At 45.1% G+C, this 12,073-nt stretch overlaps 2 protein-coding genes across 5 annotated transcripts in view; one reads left to right on the plus strand and one right to left on the minus strand.

The window, feature by feature from the left end:
- SRGAP2 (SLIT-ROBO Rho GTPase activating protein 2) overlaps positions 1–4,852 on the minus strand; it is a 112,208-nt gene extending 107,356 nt beyond the window's left edge. For 3 of the 4 annotated variants that reach the window (XM_040616396.1, XM_040616394.1, XM_040616397.1), the window contains exons 1-2: positions 4,771–4,852; positions 3,353–3,894 (exon numbers count right to left, since the gene is read on the minus strand). In XM_040616396.1, coding sequence (XP_040472330.1) covers positions 3,353–3,419 — 67 coding nt within the window. In that variant the 5' untranslated portion in view covers positions 3,420–3,894; positions 4,771–4,852. Of the gene's footprint in view, positions 1–3,352; positions 3,895–4,551; positions 4,625–4,770 lie in introns of those variants that run through there. The other variant, XM_040616395.1, reaches the window with a different exon arrangement.
- Positions 4,853–5,263: 411 nt separating this feature from the next.
- On the plus strand, positions 5,264–10,200 carry FAM72A (family with sequence similarity 72 member A). Its single transcript, XM_040616399.1, has 4 exons — positions 5,264–5,518; positions 6,550–6,627; positions 7,735–7,859; positions 8,776–10,200. Exons 1-4 carry the CDS (start codon positions 5,367–5,369, stop codon positions 8,868–8,870), a joined length of 450 nt encoding a protein of 149 aa, XP_040472333.1. The 5' UTR covers positions 5,264–5,366; the 3' UTR covers positions 8,871–10,200.
- The last annotated feature ends 1,873 nt before the right edge of the window (positions 10,201–12,073 follow it).

Consider the following 12,073-nt stretch of genomic DNA (forward strand, 5'->3'; position numbering starts at 1 on the left):
TGGACAATTCAGGTTGGGAGGGAGCTCAGGAGGTCATCCAGCCCCATCTCTGGCAGTCAGCTGTAAGGTCAGACCAAGTAACTCAAGGCCATATGCAGCCTGGTTCCAGCAGCCTCCGAGGATGGATGCACTGCACCAGTACCTACAGGCTGCAGAGCTTGTCCTCAACCACGCTGCACAAGTCATTAGGAAGAAACACATCTCTCCCTCCACGTCCCCTGACCACCGCACAGTAGGTTTGATGTATAAGAGGTAAATAGCCTCCATCTTCAGAAACTCTTTTCATCCTAATGTTGATCTCCCCTGCCATTAGCTGCACGCACAAACCACGGGAAGAGCTAACTCCAACCCAAAAGAGGTGAAGATCCAGCTGCTGGGAAGAAGAAACTGGGGAGACAACAGATACCTATAGCTCACAGCCATGGAAGAACAGAAAGTTTCACTCACTCATCAACACCCTGTCACCCCTACACACCTTTTAGACGAAAAATTACCAAGTTCATTCAGCAACAGAAAATAAGAAGTTTTGCATAACAATGCCCTATTAACCATAACCAAACTATTCTTTAAATAGTTTCTGATTAACAACTTAAGACTAATAAATTTTTAAACAAAGCTTCAACTTCCTATTAGTAATAAAGTGCTTAAGTACATGTTTGTGGATTAATGGTTTTAAACGAAGCCACCAAACACGGTTTCCAACCCACAGCCAGTACAGACTGTAAGGGGGGGGGGGGGGGAAACACAGTCAGTTTTGAAATGCCAGTAAAAATACCAGAGTTTCTTCATCTGAGGAACAGCCGATACCTGACAATTTCTGTAGCATGCCAACACCTGATTCATCTCACTCCCACAGCGACTGCTTCATGGCATCGTTTCACAACAGAAAAGATAGCAAACAACCCATGATCAGAGTTAACACCATTTCTACACTGTTCCCGCAGTTGAAGTCAGAATTTGATCAGGACACCAAAATTTTTATGCAAGGACCATGGTAAGTTTAATGACTAGGCAGCACTACACTTTTGGATTTAAGCATGTCTTTAGTACCACCTCATCTTCCCACTGTTACAGAGACAGCAGCGCATCTCTGGAATTACAGAGGCACGAGGTTTTACCACTCCTGATAGCTTCCCTATAGAGCCAAATCACCATCCAACTCAGAACAGAGGTGTCTATAAAATGTAAAGCACGGATCATGAAATTTTAAGAGGAGCGTATAACTTCAAAGTCTCCCCGCAGACCCGAAAAGCAGGGGGATGATGATCCCTGTTGTCAAAGCAGCCTGTGAAAGGCTGAGGAAAGAGGGGTAAGGGAAGCTCTCCTCTGTACTTCGAAACAAGTGAGGTGATGGAGATTGTTACCATACTGTCATGTGTATTTTGGCCCACCTTCACCTCTCTCTCAAGGGAAGAGCAGGAGATGGATCAGCACCTCCCATTAACCACTTCTGGAGTCCCCTGCGCAGGGAAAGCTGAACTGCATGAGGGATGAACATCCCGAGACAAACTCATAGCTGCCCTTGCCACTAATCCAGGAAGAAAACCCCTTTCCCCAGCTCCTCATCATCCATTCACATACTTCCAGTCTTCTTAACCTCACATATTTAAAATAGGCACATTTTATAAGGCAAAAAGCAAAAGAAATCTGTATGACACTACAACAACTCACTTTTGGGACCATATTTACAGGCTAATTGACAGGTCTCCGCACAAATACCACAAGAGATGAACTGAGTTTTGGCAGTAATGGTCTCTGCACACAGGGAAGGCTCATTTCCATTCTACACATCTTGTTGGTCTCTTTTTTTGAAAAGGAAGGGAAAGATTTTTTTTCTTTTCTAATGCATAAAAAACCTGGGAGATGAGAAGATGCACTTTACTAATTCTAAAGCCTTGTTTCTTATTATTGAGTCCAATTCACAAATATTGTGACTACAAGCTTGTATCTATCACACACATTTTGATGGGGTAAATAATGAAAGATCATATAAGCCTCTAATTTTACTGGCTTCAATTCCCATTTCCAAAGACAGCTAGAAAACAGGAACAGAAACTACACTAGTAAGAAAGAAACATGCTCTTCTCCATTTTTAACTTTAAGAACATGAAAATAATAATAAAAAACCAGAATAAACTCTTACTCAGCTTTATATTTGCTCAGGTAAGCATTTTTCACATAAATGTCAAAACTACTTCTAGGTACAGAGTACTAGGGTCAGTGTAGGACACGCATCTTGTAGGACACATTTTAATGATTTGCAACCAGCCAGCTGCCCCCTCCCATCCAACTCCCCAGCAGGAAAAATTATTAAGTACCTAATTGTAAAAGAATATTTTAATTGGCAATTTTAATCTAGGTTTCCTATCCAGATTTAAATCACATTTTTTTTAAATCACATTGATTCAACTCAATCAACCCTGCCCAAAGGCCATCTTTCCTGTGTGCTAGGAGCATACCAAGCAAGTTTTAACCAATTAGATAAATCACTAAATCTTATAACTTCCTAACAGCGATAGCAAGCCATACACATGCCATAATTATTCTTTCAAATACACGTTATCTTGAAATTAAGAAGCCAAGTAGACATTTCACCTTTTTTTTTTTTTTCTACCTAGGGCACATGATAGCCTGAAACCCAGCCAACTGAATTCTGCAGAAGACTTGCACAATCATTGCAAATATGCCTCTGACTCCTTATTGCCTTCCTTATGATAATGGGAATAACACTGATGCATTAGTTATATTCATTTCTATATGTATGCATATATGTGTGCATATACACGCACACACACTGCAACCTTAAGGTGTTACACTCAAGAGCACACTAAGAAAAACCAGGCAGTAACATTACAGACTCACGAAGAGCAAAATCCCGAATAATGGAACTTTCTAGCACAAACAGCTTTACAGGGACCCTCAGCATGGTCCCCGTTACTACCAGTGGAAATATGCTCCTCTGACACTACACAGATTTTTAAAAAGATTCCCTTGATAGGAGGAGGATTAAAAAGCAATTAACTGGCTCTCATATTTCAAATGCAGAGCCATGTTTTAGAACAGCAGACAGAAGAATATGGATCTCTCAGAACTCAAAAATTTGTTATATTCCATAAAAAAAACCCTTACCGTGATACCTTAAAAAGGCAATAACCATAGCAGGAACCTATCCCATAGGGACAAGAAAAAGCATTGCAAACCCGATCCAGCATTGTATTATGAGAAAGCCCTGCAAATTCCAGGCAATCTGCAAATGATTTCCCCCTTCCCCACCCAAACATCTACTGCAAACTCCTACAATTGCAAGTCAGGACTGCAATAGCGAAGGAGATTATAATAAAACCATTCCTACCTTTAACTTGAGTGTCATATTCAGCTATGATCTCCTTATCCTTTTTGAATTTTGCTGGCGACGTCATGTTTTCTCTTCCAAAAAGATTAACCTCAAAACAGATCCACCAGAACACAAGATATAAATGCAATTTCTCTCCTCTCAATGCAATGCCTTGATTTCTTGCTTGTCCTTCCCCCCACAAAAAGGGAAAAAAAAAAATCAGTCCATGGAGAGAGGGTGTGAGACGGCGCGCAGCAGCAGCAAAATGCAGATGTTAAGATATCAGTGGATGGAAGAGGCAGCAGTTTTGTCTCCCTGCACCAAAACCTTTAGCAGCAGCATCAGACTAGCGAGATCCTGCAGCCCCCAAAGGCTCTTCCTGATTGCTAACGTTAATAGCACAGCCAGGGAGTGGAAGTCCTTCCGCACAACATGTTTTGTGTGGGTTTGGTTTGCCTTTTTTTTTTTTTTCTTCTAAATGGGCTCAGAGATGATGCAAATCAAATCCCAAACGCGAGCAGGAACGGAGGACAAGAAGCCGTTTTCTTTGGTTTGTTTGCCTGCAAATACAAAAGAAATATATATATATATATTTAGAAAATTACAGCTTGCAGCCAGCAGTCACAAGACGCGCTGCCAAAAATTTGTGATGGCAAGAAAAGCTGCCCTGACATTGCAAATTGTCCTTTAAGCAGCAGCGTGAGGTTAGAAATGCAGCCCGACCAGGTAACCCAGGGAAGACGCCTACACGGCGGCCAGCCCCAAGGGGGGGCAGAAGGGGCTCAGTGGGAAAGCGGGGTCCCCCGGGGAGCCAGCCTAGGAGGGGGAAAGCGCTTCCCCGGAGGGGCGGCACGGCGGGGGCTGCACACAGCATCTCCCGCCGCAGACCCGCCCCAGCCCCGCGGCTCCCGCACGCCAGGGCGGCCCCGTCCGCGGCTGCTCCCCCGGCAGCTCCGGCCCTGGAGGGCTGCCGGTATCCCGGGTTCCTCCAGCGGCCCCGGGGCCAGTGCGGGGGTCGGAGCCGGCGCGGGGCGCCGCAGCGCGGCATGTGCGGGGCGGAGGGGAACCCGCCCGCCGGCGGGACACAACTTTTCTCCCGTCTTCCCTATTTATTTGTTAAAATTTTTCCCCCCTTATTTTCAGGAGCGGGAGGGGGTCAGGCTGCAGCCCCCGCGGAAGATGCGCCTATGGAAGGAAGAAATAAATAAACACGGCACCCGCCGGATCCGCATCCCGCCCGGGAAGAACAATGAGGGCGGCGGAGAGAGGAAGCGTGGGGGGGTCCCGGGGGGGCCGGGGCTGAGGGACGCGGCCCCGCGCCCCGCCTCAGGGCCGCACTGAGGGGAGACTGGGGGGAGGCGGCGGGGGCAGCCCGCGGCCCCTCGGCGGGCTGGCAGAGGAGGGGAGGGGGCCCAGCGGCCGGGCGGGGCGATTACCTGGGCGCTGCGGAGCCGCCTCCCCGCCTCCCGCAGCCGGGCGTCCTCCGGCCGCTGCTGCCCGCCACCCGGTCCCCCTCACCGGCCCGCCACCGCCCCGCCGCGCCGCCCGCCCAATCAGCGGAGAGCACTGGGCCGGAGCGACGGGCGCCGCGGCCAATTAGATGGCTATATTCCTCCGCTGGGCCCACCCCCCTTCCCGCCGCCTAGCACCCTTAGCACCGCCCCGCCAGGACGGGGTGGGCGGAGCCCGGCGGAGCGCCTGAGCCTCCGCCCCAAGGACAGCGCAGGGGCGGGGCGAGTCATGCAAAGAGACCGCCAATGGGAGCGAGGCAGGGCGTGCCCCTCCACCAATAGCCAGGCGGTAGGGGTGGTGCCACCCGTCTCCTCCAACGGCTTGCAACGATAGGGTGGGCCCCGCCACTGATTTCCACTAATCAGATTGGGGGGCGGGGCTTTCCGCGCCCAATGGGAGACTGAGGTCGGGAATTCAAACTGACAGGTGGGAGCGTGGCTGTTGACGGCTCCGGGACGGGACGGGACAGGACGGGATCGGAGCGGCGGGGCCTGGCCCGGCCCGGCGGTGCCCGCCCGCCATGTCGGCCAGCAGCTGCACCTTCGAGGACCGGTGCGTGGCCGTGCTGTGCTGCCGCTTCTGCCAGCAGGTGCTGAGCTCGCGGGGGATGAAGGCCGTGCTGCTGGCGGACACCGACACCGACCTCTACTCCACCGACATCCCGCCTTCGGGGTAAGCGCCGGGCCGGCGGGGGGGGGGGGAGGGGGCGGGGGACGGCTGGACCCCACGGATCCCACTGGTGGGGCACGACCACGGCCCCGAGGCCCCGCATGGCCGGCCGGGAGCTGCAGGCTGGCACTCCCGGGGGGCTGTGGCCTACCCCCGGGGGGCTGCGACCTACCGCCAGGACTGCGGCCTACGCCCCCCGCGATCCCGAGGGATCAGTGGCATAATCCGCTGTCACCGGGAGAGCAGCCTCCCAGCACGCCATTCAAGCCCTTCCTCCATTTCCAGTTCCACAGGGCTCGCATTCAGCCCTGGGGCAGCGAGGCTGGCCCTTGTCTAGTAAATAAAAAGTCTAATTTAATCTGTTCGTGGGGAAGACGTAGGCCCGGGAAGCCACGGGGAGTTCCTCCAGCTCCTTCCTTAAGCAAAGGTTAGAACTGGAAATAAATACCAGTAAACAGAACAAACCTGCTCTTGCGCAGGTTCCAGAATGACTCCCCTCCACGTCGGCTGTGTGTTGCTTTCCCATCGCAATATTTGAATACTAAGGAAGTAAGATTGCAAAATAACATGTTAATAAGAAGGGTTAAAAAGGAGATAAGAAATCAAAGGTTTGGTTTTAAATGGCCTAGCCTTTAAGCTATCGTTCTGTAGTCTTAGCTGAGATTCACCACGCACTATGGTGACGGCTATGATCAGATTTCTGACTGATAGTGCCACGCTGCCAGCAGCCAGCCCCGAGCGTGCGGGTGATGGTGAGTGCTCAGAGAAGTGGCATTTTCTGACCTGATTTGAGAGGACTTCAGGTACTGTCATGTAACGTCATATGGGTCTCTGTTTCCATATGAGTGTGGCTGGTAGCTGATAGGAAAACGGAACTGTGTGGTCTCGGGAGAGTTTAAAAACAAAACAAACCAACACAGCAGACTGCAGTGGTAACATCGCTTTGCTGTGACTTCAGACCTGTATTATCAATACAGTACAGTTGTAGTCATAGCTGCATCTAAATTCAGTATTTTCACTTTCTTCCTATCTAGTACTGTTGATTTCATTGGAACCTGCTATTTTACCGAAATCTGCAAATGCAAACTGAAGAACATCGCGTGTTTAAAGTGGTAAGAATGCCATTCCGTGACACTAACGCCTCCTCCAGCACGCTGCAATACTGTTTAATCTTCTCACTGTAGACTACTGCAGTGCAAGAGTTAAGGGATGAATGAACAGATTGCATACTGTATTTCAAATTTAATGCTGCTTGATAGAAACTCAGCCCACTACTTCTGGGCATGGCTGCCAGTCTATTTCTGTGCAAGTCCCAAGTGGAAATGTGACAACCTTGTCAGTAGTCTGAGTATATGGGAAGGCTTGCGTGCCACCTGCCTGATTAAATGTCTGCTTCAACACTGAGATAATTGTGTGAATAAGGCCGCAGTAAGAAGTAGTTACTCATATTCTAATTAATAGAACATCCTCTTGGCAGATCTAGTTGTTGCTAGCAGATGGAACATGCTGTCACTAAAGTTCTTGGAGTTCTTTTATCCTCTTTATTAGTGCCTGATATTTAAGAGTAAAAACAACAAGTCTCAAATAACTCACAGTTATCTGAAATGATCCTTTCAGCTTCATAAGCAAGACTTTTACCTTGTTCAAGTTTAAGCGGTGGGGGGCTGTGATAGGAACACAGTATTTTATTTTTTAAACAGGAGAAACAAGTATCTCACCAGAGTGCACAACTGAGAAGTAGAAAGATGGTTGTTTGAGGTTTCAGCCTAGGAGAGTAGATAAGGCTTTGATAGTCTCTGTCTCATTACTCCTACTACTGATACTCTCCTGTGCACAGTGCTTCTGTACAGATGGATTTTGTGTGCGTGATGAACTTCTATGTTGATTCCAATGGAATCACTGGCTTTCCAAATAAAAAAATAAAAACAATTCCACCACCATTTGTTGGTATGTAAACTAATCTGGATTACACAATTTAGGTTACTAAATGGTTCTCTATGCCAAAGATCTAAAACTTAGATATTCTGAACTCCTGACAGATGTTCCCTGAATATTTAAGATGCTTGTTTAACTATGTTCCCTTAACTTTATGAAAATAGGAGCGTTACATAATGGTCTGGTACTGTGGCTATTTAACATTAGTTTGAGCTGGAAAAGCCAACAACATCTATCTTCTCATCAGACATTTGTGTCGCTCATGATTTCACTTGTCTTTCTAGTGGTAACATTGTCGGTTATCATGTGATTTCTCCCTGCAAACCTTGCCTGCTGTCCTGTAATAATGGCCACTTCTGGATGTTTCATAGCCAAGCCGTCTTCGGCATCAACAGACTAGACCCTTCTGGTAAGGAACACATATGTTTCCTTCTCTTCCCTAAAATCTTTAATCCTAAGTGCACCTTCTAATGAGGCATCTCGATATAGTTAAAGCATATGGAGGGAGTGTAACATATGGAGGAATAAGGCAAGTGTTACTGTATTGCTAATCTAGCAAACTACTTTGGGGGAGGTAGTTGTAGCTACTTTGTAAATGAAAATTTTTAAGTGGAAATTTAGCTTCATCAGAAAGCTTAACCTACCCCCTTTTCTGGGCAGAAGTCAGGATTTTCTGAAGCAATATTATAACTAGTATAAACACAGCTACCAGCTGCTATTTATAGTGGTATGTATAGCTTTACGGTGCTATTAGGCAGCTGTCCAATGGGCACTCTTTTTGGGTGAGTCATGTTGTCACTTTGACCCTATATAACTGAGTCCTCATTAGCTCAAGCTGAAGTTAGAGCTCGTGCTAGCTAGTTTCTTCAGCTAGGTGTTGTTTGGATGCCAAGTGTCTAGCATAATTTGCCTTGAGTCCTCAGGAATGCATAGCATTCTGACAAATCATATCTCCTCCTTGCAGATGGGAGTAACTTATTGTCTAAGCCTTTCAGTGTCACCTGTGTCTCACATCAATGCATTTAAAAATAAGTCAGCCATGAGGGGATTATCAATAGCTACAGGAATTAGCTGTAGAAATACATCTGTGAGCAGGGACTTATTCTTTGAGTGATGCTGTAAATACCACCACTCACAAGATCACTTTGGAAGAAACTAGGAAAGCGTCTAGATAAATATATCACAAACATGACTTACCAGGTTTTTCAATTACTAGAGTAGTTATTTTCTCCGAAAATAGACAGTCGTGCAACTTAAAAATAAGGTCACAATCCAAAAATACTTTTTCTTTCTTTCCCCCCGTCTTCTTACTTCCTTCCCACCAGGTGTAAATGTATTGCTTTGGGGCAACTTGCCGGATTTGGAGGAAAGCACAGATGAAGATATGTCCTGCATCTCTGAGGAGGAGTATATCAGATAAATGTTATCTACAATCTACTACAGTATCTTCATTATATTGCTGTTTGGTTTGGATTTTTTTGTTCCTGCTGGCCCATCAGAGCTTAAACAATATAGGAAACCAGGAAATCTGGAAAACAATCCTAAAAAGGAAGGTATCGGCTTCCTCTCTCACTGTAGCCTTCCACAGACTCTTGATTCTGCCTAGCGTGTATCTTCTGAGTAAAGACATGCCTTGATTAGACCTAGAAATGGAGATGGAAGGTGCATTTACTGAGATCTAGGTCTGTTTTGTTTTTTTACAGTTGATGATCCTTCTCAACTGTATTTTTTCTTCTTTCCTAAAACATTGTTCACAGAGTCTTTCAGTTGCTGTAAGTACAGCTTAAAAATCTTAATAATCAGGCTGATGGACAAAGTTCTGAAAGAGCTCTGCTTTTGTGGTCGGACGGATCATTGTCCAGGGCTTCTATTCTGAGTATACAGAGTTGCTGAATAAGTGGCTTAAAGTATCGGACCTTTGGCTCTATGATCTGGCTCTTCTGCTTTTAGCAGCTTGTTCTCTGGGCATCTGAGGCATGCTAGGATGCTCCTGAATGCGGACTGGGAAGCTATCTTACACAGCTTTTCCATCTCATCTTTCTGTACTTTTAGGATCATGTTTCTGAGATCAAGCTCATGTTTTTTCCCCCCCTCTAATAAAACCTCAGTAATTGCTACATATACTTAATGTCTAATAGAACTTCAAGACTACACTGGAGTTTTTCTTAAGGTCAACAATCAAATCCATCCAGTTTTAAGTGTTATTTTTTTCGTCTTCTACGGTAGGCATCCCTCCAAAGCAGAAATCTGTCATCTGATTGCATCTTTATAGAGAAAGAAAAAAAAAAAGATCAGGTTAAATATTTGGTGTTCATGCCTAACCTTATGTTCTGAAGCGCACACAATCTGGTTCTTGTAAGAACTAAAGGATTCAAAGCTTATTATCCAAATTGTTACAGCCATGGTATTTAACTTATGAACTAAATACTGTCCCCTTCAGCAAGTCACCTGAAGGATCACCTTTAGAAAATTCAAGGTACAATCATATAAGAGAACAGAGTACGTTTTTAAATTTGGATTGACACTGAGTAAGTCATTCTATAGCCTCCTGTGATACTTGGAAGAGGTGCAATGACAGCAGGTCTGAATTGTCTTACTATTTTTACTGCATGTTATATATTTCTCAATTAACATACTACCTCTTCTGCATTGTTTAAATGTATATTGGTATGTATATATATGTGTGGGTGTATGTCTTGTTTTGACTTCCTGTGTTATGTCTGCTCATTAAATAGATGTTTCGGACTATATAATCTTCTGGGCTTTAATTAATATGGATGTGTAATGATAATCAGAACAATGAAAGAGCATCTTGTATTAAACTAGTTGAATAATTAGGTTCTTACTACTATGATGTTGATTTAGAGACCCCCAAAACATCACCTCCTTTTTACACTGACAAACCTGACAGTTTCTCAGTCTTAAAAGTGTTTAGTCAGTTAAATCTTCCATAACACCACATTGCATTTTTTGCCAGTTTTCTGTGCTGCATGAATTTGATCATGTTGTGGCTACAGTATTAAGCTGGCAAGGTGACTTTCTCACACAAAGACTTTCCAACAGAATTCATGAGCTAAAAATACATTTGATTGTTGGGGTTTTTTATAAGTAGCACAATAGTTCAAATAGATTTCCCATAATATAATTCTGCTTTGTTGCAAGTTTAACACTTGCCATTTATAACCTTTGCAGTTTTGAGCCAGCCCTGTGTAGTGGCAGAGCTGACTGTTGAGGTCTTCTCCCACAGAGAAGTAAGAGGACTATAATCTCTTCACATCAAGTCAATAATTCTGTTTTTGCTCCCTATCTGTTTGTACACAGAGAACTGGAAGTTCTGCTATGAACTACTTTAATTACACAGGCCTGTTTGAGCTAGTTCATCTCAACCAGGCATCAGCTTGAAATAAAAAATGAGCCAACTTTTAAGTAAGTTCAGTTTTTGGTTTTTTTGACAATAAAGAAGTTCTAGGTATTATATGCAAAGTAAACAAACATCATCTATTGCCCCAGCTGTCCTGAACATTATGGAACAAACTAATCATGTCTAGGGCTACTTCTTTCTAGCTGAAATTAAAAGTACTGACTGAGCAGTTTGTGGTAAAGCCACTGCTCCTTATTCACAGGGCCCTAATGTTATGGGTTAAGTTTTCAGGGATCAGCCTGTGTAGGGAAATACTTTCTGGGTTGATAGATATATCTGACATTAAACAGCTGGCACAAAACCAGATCAATATTTCTAGAAACACTCCCAAGTACTTCACCCCACCCAAGGCTTTGTTTGAAATAAAACAACTCAGGTCTCTACGGGGTTTTTGTTTGTATGCCTCGACATACAAGGTACGTATGTTGTAGCACAACCCTGGAATCTGTTGTGAATCATTTGGAAGGTGATGGCTGCAAGGCATTTGGTATAAAAATGCTGGACATTAAGACACATAATGTCCAGAATTAATATATCAGCAGGGTTCAACTGCCTGACAGATCTGTGGTCAGTCTGAACGAGAAAAAGCTGGACGGCTGTTGTCATCTTTGGTGTAAGGGTGTTATTGAAATGCAAAAGCAGAGCACAAAGCTGAAAAACAAGAACTGAGTCCTAAGGCCTTTCTCTTCTGCTCATTAAGGTGCACAATGCAAGTAATTAAAGAACTTTAGTCTCTCTAATCAGATCTGGTTTTAATCAGAAGGGACTGAACACCAGGCAAAGGGCTTTGAGTCTAAAATGTAAAGTCAGTGCTTCTGCAAGATTTCCAAAGTCTGCTGGCACTAACAGAACAGCCAAAATTGATGCAGTTATCCTTAGTACCCACAGCACTGCATCTGCTGCAGGGCGCACATCGGTCACAGTGTGCCCGGCACATTCCCAGCAGCTCTGCAGCTACACGATATTGAGTAACGCAGACTTGTAGGTTCAGGGTCACAGACTTGTTTGCATGAAAACATTTGAAAACAGGATTCCAAAAGCCACTGAGGATAAATAACTTTGATTTGATTTTTAAATCACAGGGACCTCTGTAATCACGCTGCCATAGATGGTCAACCATTTTCTTTCCTGCAATGCATTATCTGCACTGCACAATATTAGCTGGAAGGGTAGGAGAAAGTCATAGCCAGACAGTGATAAAT

This window comes from Falco naumanni, chromosome 17 (assembly GCF_017639655.2).
Source record: "Falco naumanni isolate bFalNau1 chromosome 17, bFalNau1.pat, whole genome shotgun sequence".
NCBI classification, from domain to species: domain Eukaryota; kingdom Metazoa; phylum Chordata; class Aves; order Falconiformes; family Falconidae; genus Falco; species Falco naumanni.